Source organism: Grampus griseus (genome assembly GCF_964374135.1).
Source record: "Grampus griseus genome assembly, chromosome: 12".
In the NCBI taxonomy this organism is placed as follows: Eukaryota; Metazoa; Chordata; class Mammalia; order Artiodactyla; family Delphinidae; genus Grampus; species Grampus griseus.
The window spans coordinates 76710978-76734308 of NC_139006.1; the positions used below are offsets into that span (position 1 = coordinate 76710978).

General features: G+C 35.9%; 1 protein-coding gene across 1 annotated transcript in view; it reads right to left on the reverse strand.

Moving 5' to 3' along the window:
* Positions 1-1879: 1879 nt before the first annotated feature.
* Positions 1880-23331, reverse strand: part of VPS4B (vacuolar protein sorting 4 homolog B) — a 31602-nt gene continuing 10150 nt past the window's right edge. The window contains exons 2-11 of the mRNA XM_082668059.1: positions 21932-22043; positions 20459-20615; positions 17272-17339; positions 13308-13427; positions 10695-10851; positions 10156-10304; positions 9573-9654; positions 8067-8286; positions 5013-5153; positions 1880-3401 (exon numbers count right to left, since the gene is read on the reverse strand). Coding sequence (XP_082524185.1) covers positions 3300-3401; positions 5013-5153; positions 8067-8286; positions 9573-9654; positions 10156-10304; positions 10695-10851; positions 13308-13427; positions 17272-17339; positions 20459-20615; positions 21932-22043 — 1308 coding nt within the window. The 3' untranslated portion in view covers positions 1880-3299. The remainder of the gene's footprint in view (positions 3402-5012; positions 5154-8066; positions 8287-9572; positions 9655-10155; positions 10305-10694; positions 10852-13307; positions 13428-17271; positions 17340-20458; positions 20616-21931; positions 22044-23331) is intronic.

The following is a 23331-nucleotide window of genomic DNA, read 5'->3' on the forward strand; positions in this document are numbered from 1 at the left end:
TCATGTCACCTGAGAATAACAATTTTGTTTCTTCCTTTTTAACACTGGCTAGAATCTCCTGCACAAAACTGAAAAGGAGTGGTGACAGCAGGCACCTTTGTCTTCTTCCTGATCTCTGGGGAGTTAAAGTTTTCAATAATTCACAATTAACTATGATGTTTGTTAGAATTTTTTTGTTTCTTTAGTGGATGCTCTTTATTAAATTCAGAAGCTCTCTTCAATTCCTACTTTGAGTTAAAAAAAAAATCACAAACGGGTGCTGGATTTTATTAAATGCTTTTTATGACTCTATGAAGATAACTTTTTCCTTTTAGTCCTGTAAATGTGGTAAATATTAATTTTTCAATTCTAAGCTACAGTCCTTGCTTTGCATTGCAGCATGTAAACGGAAACCTGCTGGTTTCTGTGGTGTAAATCACTTCCACCACGGCAGGTTTCAAGCTACCAAAGAGGTGACTGCAGAGGTGGGCAGCAATGTGTAAAAATGGTTCTTGTGAGCCAGTATGAGCCAGCTCTGGCACACCTCTGATTGCAGTTCCCAGGGACGAAAATGTACAACTTCACTAGACCAGCAGGAACAAAGCAACTTCAAATTACCTATTTTATTAAAAGTCTCACAGACAATCTAGGAAGTAGATAAAATATGGATATAACTCCCTTAATTTTTTCAAGTCTTGATTAAGTACCTAATAAACAGTGTCTAGAACTATGTTAATGCAAAGGAAAAAACATAACTCTTTGAAGAGCTTACAATCTAAACGATCTAAACAAAATTAACAGAGTGTGCTTGACACTTGGAGAAACATCTTAAGATAGTCACAACTCGGTGCTAAAGAAATCCAAAGGTTGGATGGGGTAGTCTAGGAATTCTTCCTGGAAGAGATTAGATGGGTCATGAGCTAGGTCTTAATGGAAATCACGGGATTTGGACTAGCAGAGGAAAGAAGAAAGGAGGCAGGAGAGCACCCGGTACCTGTGGGAGCTCACAAAGCTGGGCGACATTCCCAGCACTCTGCTGGGGAGGTGTGCCTCCATTTCCCACCTGTGCAGCTGCAAGTGGCTAAATGATACTTCACATTAGTAATCAAATACACTCATTCTGGCTTTCTGCATGTTGATGACAGTAAGCTCAAAAACCAATTTTCTACTGAAATACTTTTATAATTAAGGTCTCTATAGAGTTTTCAGACTGAGATCAAAAAGTGTTCCTAAACATCCAGGGAATAGCTAGCTCACTGAGTTGCTCAAGTAGGGTTTACTTGGCGGCTCAGAAAACATCTACCCAAAATCAGAATGGCCAAGGTCCAGACAGAGCCCGAACATTGTTTCCTCTTGAGTATTTATCTGCCCATAAAGAACACATGGAAATGACCTATGCTCTACCATTCTAAAATAAGTCTAAAATTATTAGATTCTAGAAACAGTTTTAAAAGCAGAAATGTGGAAAATGGGAGCTATGGCTAGAAGTGACATGGACACTGAGGCACGGTTCTCAGAGCACGTGTAAGAACTGAGTGATAAAGTATCCACTCATCATCAACACTGGACTTACACACTACTTGGCCAATTTAAGTAAAATACTTCCTCAAAACAAATTTTGGATTCACAAAAACATCTGGATTTCAGCTATTAGTTATACTAATATAGTTATGTTAATTATCCTAATGATATGATTAATAGCAATACCGTATGATTCTGAGGTGGATAAAGTAAAATGTCTCGTAAGACGTCCGCAAAGAACTCAGTGTTGGTGTGCCAAGTTAATTCCCAACTCTCACACAGTAGTTACTGAAAAATAGAATTTTCATGCATACATCCTTAATTAATAATTTTTAATGATTTCTTTGTATCTAATCAATTTAGATAATATTTTCTCCTATACAGAAGATCCCAAAATAAAGAAGCACACACAGAATATAGCCAATAGTAGGTTGTATCAATTTACTTCACGTAAGAACAGCACATTTCAGGCCTACGACTTCCGTTTAATATCAACGAAAACAACCTGTACAGAAAACCCAAAGGCAACCATATAGCACAATATGTAAAATGTGCAAATATACTTTAAAATGCAAGTTATCCTATAGCATTTTCAAGGCAGAACTTTATAGTAAATTAAGGAATCTACCTCATTCTAGCTGACTTAATAACCCTTTGCATGTAGAGCCAATGCAAATGTACAAGGCACAACTTAGTGTTGGTGCTCAAGTATGTAACACACACCCTCAGATTATTTATTTGAAGATATTAAAATAATACAATATCATGTTTGTATTTTATTATTTAAGGAGACATCAGCTCATTTCTAAAGCTTCATGAAACATTACACTGATAACATACGTGTGGCCAGGACGAGCTGTTCCTTGAACTTAAAAGGTAAAAGACAAGACTCTAGCTAACCTATATTAAAAAAAATTTATATATATGTACACACACACCGCCCCCATCACACACAAGAAACTTCCCATAATCCAAAGGGAGGCTGTCCCTTTTAGCAAAGGCTCCCATTACAGTATTCCACGGCAGAATTATTTAAAAGGTACACGTTTATTAACCCCCTGTTTTGGTCAATCTTGCTACAAAAAGACACTGAAATAGACAATTTTCTTCTTCAAGGTAGAGACAATGCCTAATTTAGAGAGTCTTTCTCTTGAGATTGCACAGTAAAAGGTATTACTTAGTTAAATATAAAAAAGCTTGCTGCTTTTACAGAAATTATTTAAATCTACAAGGAGAAAAAAGTCAACCTATCAAAAAACCAGTAAAAGCCTTGGCTAGAACACAATTCAAAACCTTTCAAACCCAATCAGTGCTCTTTGCTGTTTTACTGCCCATCCCTGAGAGTAAATCATTTTTAATTTTTGTAATAAAGTAAATAAATTTTACATTGACAAGAATGATGCTTAAGTTTTTTTTCAAAATATGAAATAAGCCCCACTTCATTTTAGTTAAAAAAAAAAAATGAATGCTCTTTGCAAAGACCACTATTTATAACAATTTAAAATATTTGTATCTCAATCAATTTTAATCTTCTTTTTACTAGGTAATTTCTATGTTTTTGCTATTTATGTCACTCATTTGCTTATAACCCATTATTTTATAATTTTTGTTAACAGGAGGATTTAATTGGTAATGGAGCAAAAGTACATATAAAACTTAAATGAATGCTGAAGTGAGATCTCTATTTTCCTGCAGTAAAAGAGTTTTACCGGAAATAATCTGACTGCCATCCTAGAAAGGCAAAAATACCTATGAAAGAGAGAACACACGTGGTAAACGTCTTCCTTGTTGTCTTTGGTCTAGCCTTCTTGGCCAAAATCTTCTGTAAACTTCTTTAATTTCAACAAGTCGTGCTCATTGACTGTGGGCTTTGTGCTAGATAGTGACCGTAACATATCCGACTGTCAGGAAAAAGAAGTGGGGGAGTATTAGTAATAGATTTAACAGAATAAAAAACATTTCATTATCAACATTCCTAACTTTTGCCTAAGGTTAAATGTGAAAATCTGCATCGTGCCATAAACTACTGACGATAAACTCTCTCGTTTTCCTGAAGGACATCTTTGACCAAGTTATTCCTTTGCTTATAAACTTTCAGTTGCTTGCCTTGTCACGATCACAACTTTCAAAGGCTCCTCAGCACCCTGAGGAAGTACAGTCCTCTTAGCCTGATGATCAAGGCCTCCAGAATTAAGTCCCCGATCGCTTTTCTGGCCGTATCTGTTTATTCTTAAACAAGAGAGCAGTTGTCCAAGTGCAACTCAAAAGGAATGCAGTCATTCACTTATACTTATGTGAAACAGAATAATACCATTTAATCAAAATCAACTAATCAAAAATTTTAACTGTTAGTTAAAATTACAATCAAAATGGTAAGAAAATATACAAATATCAAGGATTCATTAAGAAATTAACTTCTAGGCCATGTCTCCTGTAAAACAGTATGGAAAACAGTCAAAAGAACCAAAACTTTAAAAAATAAACCAAGGATTGCAACAAAAAAGGATTTCTGAATAATTTCTCAGATAAGCATTGTGGTTGATTAACACATAAATATATCTATGTTTACAGATGTATTTCTCTCTATATATGCATACAAACTTATATACATATATGTACATATTTGTCTATATATCTAGGTCTACACATCATGTGAAAGTTTCCCCTTTGAAAGTTACTGTTAATTTTGACATAGATTTGAAAATCTATAACTAAAGCAGAAGATTTTTAAAAATGACTGTTTATCAATAAGAAAACATAAACATAATAAATGTACCTTTTCAATCACAGTAAGTTCACTAAAATTAATATGGCTTACAAAATAATAAAGTCTTACGAATTATTTTATTTCTTCCAATAGAAACTACAGCAATGTAATTTTTATGAATATTCTAATTCCTCTAATATAAACAGAAATGTAATTTTTTATAATAAAAATTTTGTTTTCAGAACTTTTTAAAAGAGTAGTGCATTATTTAAACTTTCTATGAAGCTCTGAGAAGTAAAACAGGAAAATACTATTATGAATACTATGATTCACGCATTAGCGTTTCTGGATATTTTACAAAATCTGAGATTCAGGGGAAAAAATTTTAACCAATCCCACCATTTTGGTGATAATATCCCAGCTATAAGACCTATAATGTCAGAAACCTGTATGTTTTTAAAAATAGCTTATTCACTTAAAATTTCCTCGAAGCCCAAGAAAACATTTTAAAGATAATTATTTTTTTATATTTTACATTCAACTAATCTTTAAAACTTTTTAAGTAGTTAGTATTAACCTTTTTGAACTAATTTTACAAAACTGAAAATTTTATCTGACAAATTATAAAATATAATTTTTTTCTGCCTGCACGGTGCAGCATGTGAGAGGTTTAGTTCCCCAACCAGGACTCGAACCCATGCCCCCTTCACTGGAAGCATGGAGTCTTAACCACTGGACTGCCAGGGAAGTCCCCATAAAATATAAGGTTTTAAAATTTTTCTTAAAAGCAAACAAAATGTCAAACCATGCAAACAACTGGCTCCAAAAGTTTATCCCCAGGGACATCCATCCACGTCATCTCAATGGCACCAGGATCACCTGGAGAACAGGGCGTTAGCAGATCATCTACTATGTTGTTAGGATCAGCTTGTGAAGGTCCGCAAACCTGGAATAAACAGTACAACAACAGAACAAATTAAATAAACATTAAGATTTAGACCAGGGCTTCCCTGGTGGCGCAGTGGTTGAGAGTCTGCCTGCTGTTGCAAGGGACACGGGTTCGTGCCCCGGTCCGGAAAGATCTCGCATGCCGCGGAGCGGCTGGGCCTGTGAGCCATGGCCGCTGAGCCTGCGCATCCGGAGCCTGTGCTCCGCAATGGGAGAGGCCACAGCAGTGAGAGGCCCGCGTACCGCAAAAAAAAAAAAAAAAAAAAAAAAAGATTTAGACCATTAGCAGGAAATCTGAAAATGTACTATTATTTTATGTTTTGTTAAAATGCTTACTTCTGAAAATAAACAGAAGCGTATACAACAAAAAGTGCAATTAGCTCTGGGTGATGGGATAGATTTTGCTTGATTTTACTCTTTTTCTTGGATGATTTTCTATATTTGAAATTTCCTACAATAAAATTACTTAGATGATCATAGGGAGAAAATAAGTTAAAATAAAGTAAAGAAACAATTACCTGTAGCTAAAATTTTCTTTTTTTTTTCCTATTGATTATTAGGTGGTCATAATCCTAGAGACCAAAAATAGACTTACTTAACACACTGCTATATTTAAAATAGATAACCAACAAGGACCTACTGTATAACACAGGGAACTCCGCTCAATACTCCGTAATAACCTAAATGGGAAAAGAATTCGAAAAAGAATAGATACATGTATAACAATCACTTTGCTGTACAAAACTACCACAGCAATGTTAATCAACTATACTCCCCCCAAAAAAAAAAAAAAGACCTACTTAAAAACTCCTTTAAGTTACTCTGTTTTCCATAGCCAAGAAATTGCTGTGATCTTTGGAAGGTTTATTATTGTGAAATTACTGAATCTTTGTCTTTCCCCACAAAAACTCCTTCTTCAAATATAAGTACAAAATTAAATGCTGAATGTAATTTCAGTGCTATCTTACAATTCACAACTGATTTAAAAGAAAAAGTTTTAATAACATCCAGAAAAAGAAACTTTGTGACATAGAGTCACATATAGTATTTAGAAGGCAACACACTTGTATCAAACCAGGGACTGCTTTCATACTTAATACTTGTTTTACAATGATCAATCTTAAATACTGTCTCAGGATTGGGGCAGGGGTAGAGAAATAAATATTTTCACTTTACTATGTGTATTTTATTGTCTGTCTTTGCTCACAACAATTTCAGAGGCAGGGATTTTTGTGTTTTTTAACTTAAGTACTTTAAGTACTTTTAACTTAAGTACTTAAGTTTAACTTAAGTACTCTGACTTACCTCTGGGCCCAGATTAGTACTTATACATTTAATAAATAAAATACACAGGCAAACTTGTTCTTGCTAATTGAAAAATGGAGAAGATGGAGCCACAGAAAGATCTACTATAGTTGGTGATACAAACGGCCTGATGTTAAAAGAGATTTGCCTGGGAATTCCCCAGCGGTCCAGTGGTTAGGACTCGCTGCTTTCACTGCCGGGTTCAATCCCTGGTCCGGGAACTAAGATCCTGCAAGCTGTGCAGCACGGTCAAAAAACAAAAAGAGAAAGAAAGAAAGAAAGAAAAACGAAATTTGGCTGCTTCAACTCTATCCTCCTAACAAGGGCCTGGCTTTAGGGTCATACAAGCCATCCCTAGTAGTTATACAGAGAACTGAACGGAAAGTTCTGAGTATGAAAGGACTGAGTTCCTTCTAAATGGCCAAGAGAATTTAAGAAAAAACACAACGGTTGTGGCATAAACTTGATTCTGAGCTAACCATATTTCTCTCAGTAATGAAATGGCTGAAGAAGAGATGAGTAATATTTACTGGGCTATTCAGGTACCATGACAGCTGTTTTATGAATATTCCTTCATTTCATTTTCATAAGAGCATTTCAAAGTAGTAATTATCATCCTTACTTAAGAGATGATAAAAACTGAGACTTAAAAAGGTAATGCAATTTGGTCAAGGAGATAAAACAAGTAAATTGTAGAGTCAGGCTTCAAATTCAGGTTTTAATTCAAGCTCCTCATTTAAAAAAAAATTTTACTGTGGTATATAACAGACACATATGTGTATCAGAGTCATGACATATTAGTTTGTCATATACCGATGGATTAGGTTTGCTAACAGTGTTTCAGGATTTTCATATCTACGTTCATGAGCATACTGGAGACTGCTGTCCTCAGCAAAAGAGCTGGTCCAAATTACCTAGTCTACTGTTACTTAAATTGAATATCCCAAGACCACAGTCTTTTCACAAAATTCTCTCTCAAACCATATACACTCAAGTCATTCATGCAGACCAAACAGTGCATGGGAGAAGCAGGAGAGAAGAATGGTTGAGGCTTCTGAAGTACACCTTACCTAGAGAGAAACCACACCTCCAATCCTCTCTAGCTGTACCTTGGCAAACTGTGTTAAAAACATCCAAGTCCCAGTTTAATCATGTTAGTCTAGAACTAACCATCAACAGGTGGCTATATGTACCTTTTGTAGAGCTTCTGTGAGGACCAAATGAAATAGGAAGATGATGGAGCAAACACAGTGCTGGGCACGTGAATATTTAAACAATATTAGCTATTATTATTTTTACTTTATTGATGAGGTGTAAACATACTAGATTCTGCTCGAGGATATTCTAATTACATCAGAGACAATCACAGATTTAAGTTTCTATATTTATATCAAAATAATAAATACTTCAAAAATCACTGCACACAAAGTTTTAAAACACTTTGGGAGAACTTATTTTCAATGAAATGGAAACATAATCTTTTATGTAAATCTACTTATTTATTATACAAAACTGAAATCTTCCTAAAATTCTTCAAAGACAAGTCAATCATGGTCTCAAAGCTTGATTTTAAAAATATATGAAAAGATGGATAAAAGTTCCTTACCTTTTTAAAATGAGTAGCTGACTGTACTTTCCTAACTGGCTGCATAAGTGCATCACGTACAATGACACTTATGTCTGCCCCTGAATAGCCTTCAGTTTTCTTCCCAAGTTCCCGGACATCTGCTTCTGTTAGACTGTTCTGAGTGGTCCCCAAGTGCAGTTTAAACATTGCTGCTCGGGCATGGGCCTCAGGCAAAGGAATATAAATTCGTTTCTCAAATCTTAAAATGAAAAAAAAAATTACATCAAGAATATTACTATATAATACTATTTAATTTCTATTAAAAATTAGTTTTTCAAGAAGAAACAAGATATTTAGATATTCTCATTTATACAAAGTTAAGCTGAATAAATTAAATGGGCCCATATCCATCAGAGTTAAACAGATACATATTTAGGTTAATAAAGGGGAAATATCCAGAACACATTAATAAAACCAAAATAGCCAGGGAACCAGTCTGGAGTGCTTTAGTTTTTCTCACATGATTTTTGAATTATTTTGGCCAGAGTGTTCACGTGTCTGGAATTCATGACACGACATGTCCTACAGGATTACAATTTCCTGTAGAATGACACTCTGAACTCCTGATCAAGGGATTAATATGATTAAAAGTGTGAAATAAGAGATGACAAAAGAATTACCTAAATTCTAAGGAGTAAAATCACTCAAAATCTTATAATTTTGCTTGCCTTCTTAGAATTTCAGCATTTGGAGATAAGGAGGAAGCAATGAGGGACAATTTAAATGGGTCTGTGAAGACATTTTCTTCTCCAGGTAATTAGTCTCTGTGGCAATAAGAGGAATTTTAAAAGTTTCCACTATCTCTAGAGATGGGTTTAGAATTAGGCCATTTTTCAAAAACAACCAGTACATTTCCTTTCTTGATACTGGATGGTAATCTAACATTCTGGCAAACCATCAAGTGAATGGGGTAAAAGCAGCAAAAACTGAAGTGTTCATTTTTACCATGCACAATTAAATCAATGGGATAGGGAACTGTGAAGCAGTGAAAAGTAAGGAGTCTGTATACCTTTCCTGTAGCTCAAGTTTCATATTCAGTTAAAAATTATAGACAGAATTTTTTAAACTGAAACTATATCTTTCTTAGCATACTTTAACTTGTAGAATTGTCATTTTGCTAAAATTTTATATTTAGCAAAATGGAAAAACCTTCAATGGAAGGTTTTTCCATTGAAATATCAAACTGTATATATAAATTTCTGAAGCATCAGTGCACCTACTAAGCTTAATTAGAACTAAAGTAAGCATTAGGTAACATACTTTCGGACGTGAAAGATTCCAGTAGGTGTAAATCTTGGATCTTGAACACAGCAGGCAAACAAACAAGTGCCTGCCTCTCTTCCCCAAGGCGGGGGCCAATAGGGTTCGAGCACATTAAAAAACATTCTGAAGTTATCAGAATGCCTCCTCAACTAGACAGAATGGGAATTAATATTCACTTATTATATTGTAATTAGAAATAAGGTATTTACTGTATCGTCATACCTTCGCCTAATGGCAGAATCCAGAACCCAGGGTATATTTGTAGCTCCCAGAACCAAAATTCCATCATTGTCCACACCAACCCCTGCATCAAAATAGGTAATGTTTTAAATAATTTGCCATTTCAAGTGTTCTTTGAACATCATGTGTTCTCTTATGAACGTGGTACTTTAATGTTAAAATGCCTCATCTTGAGACTTTCTCTCTGAAAAAAACTGTATTTAACCACATTTCTTACTACTAGAATATGATGCAAATATTCCCTAGAACCTCCTAAACTGTGGGAAAATACTATTAATATTCTTTTCAAAATATTTCTTGAAAGATTTAATTTGAAGTTTATATATTCCTTTTATTGATATTGTTTCTGGCATGTTATAAGTGAATATATTAATCTCTTCACTATTTATACCAACGCGATGATTACAACTGGGTAAAAATTATGTATGCATGTGGATCAGAACGAGACATGGCATAAGACTTGGACTATAAGAACGGAGAAATTCTGCTTGAAAGTTTTTCCATTACTATCATAATAATGATTATACAATAAAGAGAAACTATTTTAAAAAATCAGCAACACTACCTTGCATTTGAACTAGGAACTCTGTCTTAATTCTACGTGCAGCTTCACTTTCATTTTCACTTCTTGAACCACACAGAGAATCAATTTCATCAATGAAGATAATGGAAGGTTTACTCTCTCTGGCAAGTTGGAATAAGTACTTAACTTGCCTAAAAATAAATAAAGGTTTCAATTTCTAAAAAAAATAGTAAATGACACATGACAATGAAAAACCTAAAACAAAACTATATACCAATAGTATAGGAACTCTACAGATTAAAAAGTCTCATCACGTTTTGATCTCTAAAGTAAGATTACTACATTTCAATAATTCATTTCATGATTTACTAAACCATACACATATCATATACGCTATCTTCTCCCTATGAAATAAATTCCAAACTAGGGACTAATCTAACAGAAATGAATACCACCTGTATTTATAATAGCACTTTTTTTGAATGTCTATTAATGATATAAGAAACCTATTACTTTATAGACTGAAATAGTGACTACCAGGCAAAGAAAAACTTAAAAAAAAAAATCAATTTACTACTTACTTTTCACTTTCACCTAGCCACTTAGAAACAAGGTCAGAGGAAGATATTGAGAAAAATGTTGAGTTGTTTGCTTCTGTTGCTACAGCTTTGGCCAAATAGGATTTTCCTGTTCCAGGTGGCCCAAATAACAGGATTCCCCTCCAAGGTGTTCTCTTGCCTAAAATTTGCATTAGAAAAATAACATGAGACTTTCAAGACTGTTGACTTCAGTTACCAGAGACATCATCCACAGTGAAGAATACCGTGAAGAGGTTTCCACTCTAAAGCTAGCCGTAGAATAAAACAACATTTAAATAAATCAATCTAAGGTAAGTATGTCCTAAGTGTACTTTGCTTTTTCTAGAGACCACTGTGTCAAAACTGTGTTTATATAGCTATAATCCTTCTAAGAGAAAGTTCATTTGCTTGCTCACTCATTCAACCACTACGTATTGAAACCACGACATGTAGGCAGAGAACTATGAATACAAGGATCTCTGCCTTCCAAGGCCTTCCAGTCTATTAAACAGAAAAGAATTCAGTTAAAAGGTACTTCCTGATCATCTACTATGTGCACTGCTCAACATCAGAATATTGTAGGAGAAACTATACTCACAGGAGAAGGGCAGCTGGAAATATTCTTTTAAAAATATTTATGACCTTTGGAGGAGCGAAACTAACACAGTTTGGATGACTGGTGAAGTTCTACTCAATTCCTGATTCCACAAGGAAGCACAGGTTATTTCAGGTGGCAGATTCCCATTCCAGTGCTTGGGTAATGATAAGCGGACTCTACCTTAAATACTAGTTTTGCCAAAATATAATAGCAAGTGAACAAGTCAATTCTTTGTATCTCAGTTCTGCTAATGAGAAATTATAATGCTGCCTTAAATAAACCAGGCTGGGTTACAACTGGCAATAAAATATCAAATACACATTAAAAAAACCTACTAGGTGTAAACTGTGGGTGGACACACGGTGTCTGTAAAAGAATGATATACAGATGACTGATGGCAAAACTAAATATCATGTTTATTGTTATGAAAGCCTCAACTTTTACTTGAATTCTATTTGCCTATTTTAAATGTCTGCAATTATAAATCAGTGTTCCCTTAAGTGCGGTACATATACCACTGGTGGCAATGAGATGCTTTTAGGTGGTATACAAATACTTTTCAATTAAGTAATTTTTAAAATGCATTCTATAAAAACACTAATTTTTCCATTTATAGAGATACAAAGAAGTCTTCTAAAATAAAGTTACTAAGTAAAAACAAGTGAGCAAAACAATCTATGGTATTAGAAGTCAAAAGCGTGATTACCTCTGGGGAGGAAAGAGGCAGAGAGGGATTTCTAGGTTACCAGCAGTACTTTTTTATCTGGGTGATGATTATACAGGTGTACTCTGAATGAAGCTGAACACTTATGGTTTCCTGCATGTCTTTGTATATTATGTTACAGTTTAATAAAAAGTCTGCTCTAAAAGTGAGTGATTTAAAGAAAAATATTTAAAAAATAATGGTACACGTATATGGAAAAATTCATGAAGATGACACATATAGGACTCATGTTTGGGAAACACTGGTGTAAGTAACACAACATAAAATGAGTTCAACCGTATTTTTGTACCTTTATAGGATTATGATGTCAACTTTTACACTGTTAGTTTCATATTCCTGAAGTGAGGTTGTGAGTCGTACCTCGAAGCTAGGTGGACAACGGGTGGCCCACGGGTCCTTGCTCTTCATCACTGCTCTATACGACATCACTGTCTGGACCTGTTCAGTTTGAGGCCAATATCACAGATTTGCTCTCTACATAAACCAGCTTGCTTTTAAAAGGAAAAACCTCTGTTTCACTGTTAGACTGTGGGTATAGCCATATCACAAACACAGGCTATCAGTCAAAAAAAGGACAATGTGAAGGAACGGTTCAGCACAGACAAACCACGTACTGCTGGAGCTGTAACTTCAACTGTACCCAGATGGTGGGTTAGCAATATTCTCCTTGCAGTGATAAAGAGCTACTAGAGGATACGTGCTTCATATGAAACTGTTCAATAATTTTAACTCCTCTGTTTAAGAAATGGAAATACTCTTATAAGACTAGTACATGTCCACTGCAAAAAAATTCAGATCAAAGTCAAAGGAGAAAGTAAAAATCACCCATAATCTCATCTCCTAGACATACATTAACATTTTTATGTCAATCTTTCTACACCTATTTCTCAGCACACACATTTAACAACATGGAATCATACTATACATACTATGTAACTTGCTTTTTGATCTTCACAATATAGGTGGACATTCTTCTATGTCAATTATAATGTAGATCTAAATTTCTTAATGTAGATGGTATCCTATACTCTAATGAGTGCACAGTATTCTACTGTATGTCCATGATTTACCCTATGCCCTACTGCTTGACATTTAGGTTTTTTTGCAATAAATATATTACAAATATGTATATGCATATGAAATAAGTATCTGTGTAAAGGTATATCACTGCCTTACAACAGAATTAAGGTAACAACTCGTGATATAATGACAAGAATTCACAATACTTTACTTCAGTCATCAACACATTTAAAAAAAAAAACCATCAAAAATAATTATTTAAAGGTCATCTCACCCGTAAAGAGATGAGGAAATTTAATAGGCAATATCACAGCCTCTTTCAGTGCTTCTTTGGCTCCTTCGAGACCAGCAACATCGCTCCATTTCACATTTGGTCGCTCTATAACAATGGCGCCTACAAAAAATTAGGTCATCTTTAAAGAGCACTATTCCATCACATTTAGAAGACAACAAGAAATAATGATGAAATACAGAAATGCATTATAACTTTGTCTGGAAAAGTTCTATGTATTAAAAACATTTCTGAAAGTGTGTGATGAGGACGAAGTTGTTAGGGAGTAGTGAGGGGGAGTCAGGACCTGGGGTGGGGAGCCAGATAACCTGGGGTAAAGTCACTTAACGTTTCTACCTCCACTTCCTCACGGTGAAATAAAAACAATACCATCTGCCCAAACTACTTAGACAGGTTAGTAGAAAGATCAAATAACGTAATGAACGTTAGAGTGCTAGGAAGAGCACCAAACGTTACAAAAAGTAGTTGTAATGTTTGAGTACGTTGATTCTGGAATAGCTCCTATTTCTCTCTTTTTTTTTTTGCGGTACGCGGGCCTCTCACCGCTGTGGCTTCTCCGGTTGCGGAGCACAGGCTCCGGACGTGCAGGCTCAGCGGCCATAGCTCACGCGCCCAGCCGCTCCACGGACCGGGGCACGAATCCGTGTCCCCTGCAGCGGCAGGCGGACTCTCAACCACTGCGCCACCAGGGAAGCCCTATTTCTCCTTTTAATCAAAAGAAACGGTGATCTAATGCTCTCCTTAACTACAGAAAGAAAATATACTTAACGACTTTAACTGAAGATAGGCACGTGGATGGATGGATAGATAGAGGGAGAGGGGAAGGGAGGGGCGAGGAAGCAACAGGGATGATGGAGAGGAGAAGGTGTGCTCTTACAGACATGCAATACTTTCCCAAGGTTTGCCAAATTTTCTATCTGGCTTCTAAATAGACCTATTTACAATTTTTGTACATTAACAAAGTCATTCAAATGATTTAGTTTTTGGACACAATATATTCAAAAGCCATAGCAAACTGTTGCAGTAAGGAGAAGTAAAAATCAGTAAGAAAAAAAAAAAAAATCAGTAAGAGTCCACAAAAGATTTCTCTTACTATAGCGTGCTGGCAAAACTTTCCAGATCTTTTATCAAAATCTTTCCCAATTTTCAGTATATAGAAATTGCTCAACTACAAACTACAAAGTAGCCTGTTCAAAGGTGATGTGTAATTGTTTTAAGTATAATATCACCACTCACACAATCTACTGATTACCTATGATATTAGTTTTATGGGTATTTTTTCTTGTTTTGAAAGATCATCTATTATTCTAAGAATGCTATACTCTGCAACTTACTTCCCTAAATTATGAAAATCTTTAGCTATACATTAAAATGAAATGAGGGACTTCCCTGGTGGCACAATGGTTAAGAATCCACCTGCCAATGCAGGGGACGTGGGTTCAAGCCCTGGTCCGGAAAGATCCCACATGCCGCGGAGCAACTAAGCCCATGTGCCACAAACTACTGAGCCTGCGCTCTAGAGCCTGCAAGCCACAACTACTGAGCCCACGAGCCACAACTACTGAGCCCGCACACCTAGAGCCCGTGCTCTGGAACAAAAGAAGCCACTGCAATGAGAAGCCCGCGCACAGCAAGGAAAAGTAGCCCCCGCTCGCCACAACTAGAGAAAGCCCGCGCACAGCAACAAAGACCCAACACAGACGAAAATAAATAAGTTTATTAAAAAAATAAAAAAGAAATGAAACCATAAACACTTTTAGCATTCTAAAAGTTCAGACTAAGCATAAATTAAGAAAAATAGCCAATTCACTTTTTCTTTTCTATGTCCCATACAGATTAGTAACCCTACATGAGGAAAATATTACATCATCTGATAGGATTTTGTGTCAGTTAAACAAAAGTAAATTTATATATAAGCATTATCTGGTCAACTAAAATCTTTTGTTACGAATTTTCTAAATGTGTCATAATTTATCTCCACATTTAACTAATACTTTTCTCTTTAAAAATTTAAGCTAGGTGACTTTGGAATGTTCAGTGATAAAAGACTATTTAGACAAAAGTAGTGTCAATTATTAGATACTGATTAATGATTTTTAAAATTAAAAGAGAGGGATTATTAGAAAATAAAAGCCAAATAATTTGATAATTCCCAATTGTACAAATTTATGCATTCTTTTGATTATACTATTTATTATACTAATATGTTATTTAACCTCAAAGTCACTGAATATCAAAATTAACAGAAAATTCAAATCATGAACTTTAATTTTAATAATAAAATATTACACTTAATGTCATGACCTAAAACAGAAGTAAAAAGATTTGGAAAATTGTTTCAGGAAAAATGAGGAAAGATTCAAAAAAGGATATTATACGATGAAATCCATCAGCAAACCATGAAACTAAAAGATGGAGAAAAAGGATTCTCAGATACGAAAGGCTAGGACTCCTTCATATTCTATTTCATCCTGAAATTCCAAATAAATTTCCTCATTTAAATGTTTTAAGCATCTGTATTTTTATACATCCTTGGGCCTTATCATCACTCATAGGAAATGTAAAAAAAAAATTCCTTATTAAAAATTGTATCTTTTTCAAAATTAAAGATACAATCCAATTTTTACTTCCGTGGGGCAGAGCCAGAGAGAGGAGGAACAAAACCAAAAGAACAGATAGAAAAAAGCTTTTTGCCTTACAAGTAAAATAAAGCCACTTGGCATGGACCACTGGGTTGCCCAAAAATACTTACTGAGGATGAAGTATGACCACACTGCTCGAGGCAGTGCAAACTCAGTTACTGCCCTTGGACTACATCCACCATTGACGCTGGCGTGTAAAAATACCCTCGTTAACTGTAGTGTTTTCAAAATACTATCCTTATAGTATTACCCTATACATCCCAGAGGGGTCAGTAAGACAGAAATATTACCAAAATGGAGATCAGAATAGCAAGATTAAAGGTCTGGCCTTAATGGATCTCTTTCCCAGATATGTGTTCTATTCAGCAAGATTCAAATGAATAAAATACATGTTACCAATGACTGAGCATAAAATTCAACTTGAAAAATCATTAGATAACATATCAAAGAACAATCAAGTCTCAGTAGCTAAAGAAGCCAGCAATTAAATAGATGCCTTTTTAGATACACAGAGCTACTATTTACTGAGTCCCTAGTACTGTCAGATGCAATATTAGGCAGTTTTTACATTGTCATTAACCTTTTAATTGCCCTGAAAGTATTCTTAACTTCCACTTTAGAGCTGGGTCTCAGACTCTGAGAGGTTAGGGAATTGCCCAAGACTAGACAGATTTAGGCAGCAGATCCCGGAGTGGAATCCAGATGTGAACGCAGCTACAATCTATGCCCTCTGGATCATGCCACTTCACTACAGTAGGGAGAAAGGGCTTTTATAGGTGTGGAAGGTAAAAAACTGAAAGCCGAAAGAGGGAAATGTAAATGGGAATGCTGAAATGGGATAAAAAAGCAGATTAGGAAGAGCAGGTAGGAAACATGAAAAAAATAGCATCAATGAATAAGCTACAGCAACAGCAATAAAAGCCAAGTGTGAGTCCTAATGCATTCTGTTCCTCTGACAGGAAATTTCAATACCATCAGATTTTATAGTAAGCTAATAGTATAACTGCTACCCTCTCTAAAAGGGGGCAAATAAGACAAAATGAAAGACAGTAAGCTTTTAAGGCAGATATAAAATGAAACAATATTTTTACTGCATGGAAAAAAACCCAACCCATTAGAGACCCTATAGAGCAAATCTTATAAACATGTTCTCAACAAAGCCAGCATGTGACCACTGGGAACCAAAGCCAGTTCTTGAACCTCATTTAAATACAGGTGGGAAAAAAAACCCAATTCAAATAGACAATTCACTATGAGCTTTTTAAAAATAAAATAGTAAATTTAAAAATGAAATCTAAAGCAACCTTGAAGTTGACTCTGTAGTTTCTTTTTTTCAGGATCATCAGATTCTCCTTCCCCATCACTGTCATTCCTAATAAAAAGAATTTAATATATTCAAATGATCACTCATTGCTATCAAAGTAAGGCAAAAAATAAAGGAAAAGATTAACCTGAAATATCCGTAATTTAAGTGGCAAAGTTAGACATTCACATTAAAAGTTAAGCTTATTTTATTACTTTTCAGAATATACTAAATAAAATAGTAAGCACAGGCATATTACCCATCAAAATGGAATCATGAACAGGAAATGGACAAAACGACCAGAATGAAGTCAGGAACCAGCTCCAAATTCCCACGACATACCTATTTATGTACTGATATTAATTCATAAATGCATGACCCACACCTCATTCCACAAAAGATTTAAGATGAATTACAGGAGTGTTGTAAACAATTAACAATAAAAAAAATCAGGACCAGGCAAACTATATATTAGAACAAGAAGCCATAACTAGGAGGAAAAACCCCCCCAAAATATCAACTATTTAAGGTACAAAGGTGCATAACCCTTAGCCTAGGGGTTCCCAAGGATGGATGAAGCTTTTGATGAAAATGAACCGACCCCAAAGAACAAGGAGATCAATGCACACATTTCATATCTAGGGATTTATTCTAAGGAAACAATTTTAAATGAGTTCAAGGATTTGACTACAAGGATAATCATGCCCATATTGTTTGCAATAGGGAAAAAATTAGAAATAATGTATATTCAATTATAAGGATTAGCATGTGACAGAATACACTGCAATCTTCAAAGTAAAAAATATGGCATTACATTATTTTTCACATATAAGACATAAAGGGGAGTAAAAAGATGGACAGGTTTTATCTCAGAATGGGCTTGCTTGGTTATCACAGGGTGGTGGGGTTATTTATGGGTAAGGTGGAGACTGCAAACTGATTCACCTTGACATTCACTCCAACCTTCTTCTACTGCGTTTTCTTGTACAGTAAAGACTGTACTTGTTATAAAACTGCCCTTCCCAGGCTCGCCTGCAGCTGAGGCTCCACAGGAGACCAAAGTCCTGCTGGAAGGCAGAAGCAAGCAACTGAGGTAGGGGCTGCATGCGAGGAGACGCCTGTAGGTGAAAGCACTGCTTTGCTGAGGGCGCTGTGGCAGGGCCTACTGCCCACTCCCCGGCACCGGAATGCTGGGCAAGGGAGCTGGCAGCAGTGGGATCCCTGCTGGAACTACCCTGGTGGAGGGGGGCATTTCTCCTAGCCATGCGGAATCCAAACTTGACTCCCCGGCCCTCGAATTCTGTAAGGGAATGCACTACAGGGATCCCTGCTTTCCCAAAGTTTGCTTTATGCCACTTTGCTTTTACAAAAGACCTATATTAGTACTGTTTTCAGTAACTGAAAGATATCCAAAGACGATCATCACTTTAATGAAGGCAAATAACGAAAATAGCATTTAGCATTTGTTTTACAGTGAGCTCTTATGAGGCAGCACGCACCCTGAGCAGTGAGAGGGGCCCCGCCAAGAGCCTTCCGAAAACCACACTCCATCTCATCACCAAGCTGAACTGTGTCAGCTTTGAACTGTGTCTGTGAGCATCTGTGCTTTATCTCCATTTATTTTTGTGCATCCATTAGCAAGAGGTAATTGCTTCTTTGCTTTACCCCATTTCAGCTTAAAGTGGGTCCCGCCATCCAACACAGAACTGGTATCCCCCTGCTAGGCAGACATCTTAGGAGGGACACTACACGGTCTCCAAGCAAGACCAGGTGAGGCTCAACTCCCGGGGGAGAGGACGTTTCTGCGGGCCAGGGGGTCTCAGCGAGATCTGGGGCTCCAGGTACTTGAGGTCAACTGATCCTTCCCAACAGCTTTCATTTCATTTTCATCTGGAGTCCCAGTCTTACAATACATGCCCCAAATTTCACACAAGAAACCCAGTGAGGTTCAACTGATTTTGAAATCCAATAAGCTATGAGATCAGCTGGGTCTAATTTTTGTCATGCCAATGCTAGAGCTATAAGATAAAATATTCTTAGGGTATCAAAGGAACTCTCCGGTTCCCCGACCATGTCTTGAACAGAGAATATAAAACCTTGAGCTTATAAGTTTTTTCAAACTCTCCCATGTAATTTGAGGCAGGCTGTCAACTCTAGTTCTCAAAATGGCCTTTCGTAGTAGCCACAAAGCCCCCAGAGCACTGCCTCCAGGGCACTCCATGCCTGGTGACCACAGGGGTTATCTAAGTTGCTTGTACCACTGCTTACCATGAACTGTAAGTATTACATCCTATAATGCTAATCAGAATTTCCTGCCTTCATATCCAACGAAGCCAGATGACCCCACCCCAGAGTCTTGTTTTCTCCAAGTATGTTGTCACTTGGAACCACTTCTGGCTCCAATTAATAGAATGATCAGAGGATCTGGGTAGAATATGTTCCCACTGCTCAGCACAGAGCCTGACATGCACACATTAGGTGCTGAATACATAAATTCTGCATCTGTAAGTGATATATCCCCCATCTAGGAAGACAATTCAAAAATGAGTTTTGATGTTTATATAAATTATGCTGTGTCGTTTTCTTTACAATGATAAAGTAAAGCAAATCTGATGCAAATCCACATCAAAAAACTTATATATCCAAAATTTGTTTTATATTACCAGAGTTGTTTTTCATTTTGTCCGTGTGCTTAGTACTAAGTCAATACTACTAGTCAAAGATTCAATTCAGATTACTCCTACAATTTTAAACTTCATTACATAATGGGCAGAGGGTAAAGAATTGAGTAGCACTCCTACCAAATGTTTTTTCTATTACTACCAGGCAGTCAAGGAGAGCAATTTGAGGTATATCACCCCCGAAGCTTGGTAAACTAGGGGTCCACAAACTTTCTCTGTAAAGCACAAGACAGTAAATATTTTAGATTTTGTAGGCCATACGGTTCCTTGTCACAACTACTCAACTTTGCTGGTACAGCACAAAAACAGCCACAGACAACAGGTAAGTGAAGGCATGAGGCTGTGTTCCAATAAAACTTTAGTTACGAAAGCAGGCAGCAGGTCAGATTTGGCCCATGAGTCACGGTTTGCCAACACCTAGTTTAAACAAAGGAAATTTCCTTCACAAATTAAATTCAATTTTATCCTGTAATTCGATACAATACAATCTCACTCTAAAATACATACCCCTTCTCATCAGCTGGACTTGGCTGTCCCTCTTTCACTGGCTTCTGTGGTTTTTTCTCCTTCTTCTTCAGGTACTCCTTCAGTTTTTCTGCTCTATCAAGATACTCTGTACACTTGGCCCTGATACTTTGCTTGGCTTTATCACCCTGTGCTTCATCTATTGAAGGGAAACGAGAGAGATTTTTCCTTTAGTATTCTTTACAGACAGGTATAAAACTCCTAGACATACTTTTCCAAAAAGGAAAATCGATTTTGGAGGAGAGAGAAAAGATCATCTGTAGCTCATCATAATCCATGACTATCAATCCTTTCTATTCCTTCCTCCAGCAGGGTTGGGGGCCAACAGTGAGTGTGAGTCAGAGAGAGTTCTGAGCAAGACACTAGGATATCTTAAGTTAATGTTAAATAATAAGAAGAAATTATTTAATATTCTGCGGGCTTCATACTCTTCCCTTACATTCTGTGCAGACAGCTAAAAGCGGCTTATCTCATACAAAACCAATTATAAGACAAATAGAAGTAAAGCAATATTAACCATTTCCATCAACGTCTACATAAGCTTTATTTCAGAGTATAAAAAGTGACAGAAATCCCATATATTATGAGTACCACCAGTACAGTAATTTTACTAAAGGCCCCTGTGAGAGCTGTTTGAAAAGGAGACTTCAGCAATATACGCAGTGTGTGGGATTAGCCCCACCTATCTTATATGTTATGATTAATTCTTAGTTTCACTTTAATGTGACAGAAAAACCTCAAAATTAAATAGGGAAGCTCAAAAGAAAATCCTAAATTATCCAACTGCTAAAATTTTTATTTAAAAAAAAACGAAGTTTGCCAGAAAGACACTTTTTCAATGTCTTATTTCACATATGTTCAGCATTAGGTTTAAGATCCATGAAGGCAGGGGTCGTTATCCATTTCTTCCTCACTGCTGTATCTCAGTGCCTAGAACAGTAGCTGGCAGGTGGTAAACACTGAATACATATTTGGAAATACACAAAATGTCTCCCAACCTATTTTTGTTTGTTTCTGTTTTGGCTGCGCAGCACAGCATGTGGGATCTTAGTTTCCCCACCAGGGATAGAACCCGCGCCCCCTGCAGTGGAAGCGTGGAGTCTTAACCACTGGACCACCAGGAAAGTCCCCCAACCTATTTTTAAAACATCTATTTTCAAAGAGATGTTTAGAAAATGAGTAGGTCCAGATTACATAATCTCCGTACATAACCAGTAAAATGAAAATTCTTTCCCACTGACTATATGGCATTTTAATATGTTTAGGTGTACAAAGTAATAACTATGACAGCTGTGCACATTTGTTGGTTGAGTACTTAAAAACTACTAAGAAGCTAGTGGGACTCTTTTGCAAATTGATGGTTTATAATTTTCTGGCATTGTACTTCAATTTTTATAAATGAAAGAGAATAATCTTTTTAGTGTTTTTAAATAAAAAAACAAATGATGACCTTACATTTAACTACATGGAGAAAATACTGTACAGCGTGTTGGTAGAGTTGAAGGGCTTCCTCGTAGTTCCCAGCTTTGTCTTCCTGGGCTGCTTTGCTAGCAAGATCTATCGCTTTCTGTTTGAAGGAAGGCAAAACTATACCATCAAAATCAAAGCATAGCATAAGTCTGAAATAAATAATCACGTTGAATGTTTTCTTTAAAAATGAAAGCAACCTTAAAACAAATCTACCTTTTTTTCTAAATCACAACTGCATTGTATTATAAATTATAATTATTTATAAAATGCAAATTACATTTCTTCTATAGGTAAATGCTATCTGAACACCTCTTTATCTAGTACCAATCACTGAGATTCTCACATAATTTTTCACTCAACAAAAGTCAAGCTCAGGGCTAGTAAGGAATAATCAAGTAACATGAAAATTCAAGTTAAAAGCATTTATGGAAATTCTCAAAAATCAAATGTCTAAAGCATATGACAACAGTAAAATTTAAATGGGGTAAAACCCCTTCAGAAGCAATAGGGCAATGAAATACCAAGAGTCTGAAAAATACCCAAATCTTTTAACTCAGTAATTAACTAAAAGGTTCACTGAGCAAAGACAAACCAGAGAGGTCTTTTGAAAAAACAAAAACAAAACTTGAAAACTTAAATTTTAAATAGTGAAAAGATGCCACACAATATAAAAAGTAGAATTGTTAAATATTAAGCAGTATTTGTAATAATATGGAAAAATGAATAATGGAAGTTTTTAAAAAGCATTATACAATTTTTACATATAGCATGAGATCAAGTATTTGAAACAACAGCAAACAAACAAATAAATAAACTTTTAAAAAGCACAGAAGAAAGATGGGAAGGAAATTTCACAGAGCTTATCTTTGATAAGACTCAATTTTTTTCATTTCCTACTTCTTCACATCTTTCAGAAATTCCATAATGAAATGGGCAACTTTTGTAGTACTTTTTTAACTTTTTATTTTATATTGGAGTAGAGTTGATTAGCAATGCTATGTTAGTTTCAGGTGTGCAGCAAAGTGATTCAGTTGTACATATACACGTATCTATTCTTTTTCAAGTTCTCTTCCCATTTATGTTGTTATATAATATTGAGCAGAGTTCCCTGTACTATACAGTAGGTCCTGGTTGGTTATCCATTTTATTTTACTTTATTAAAACTTATTTTATTTTTTTAATTTTGGCTGTGTTGGGTCTTTGTTGCCACGTGTGGGTTTTCTCTAGTTGTGGCGAGCGGGGCCTGCTCTGCGTTGCGGTACGTGGGCTTCTCACTGTGGTGTCTTCTCTTGTTGTGGAGCACAGGCTCTAGGCTTGGGGGCTTCAGTAGTTGTGGTGCGTGCGGGCTCAGTAGTTGTGGCATGCGGGCTTCAGTAGTTGTGGCA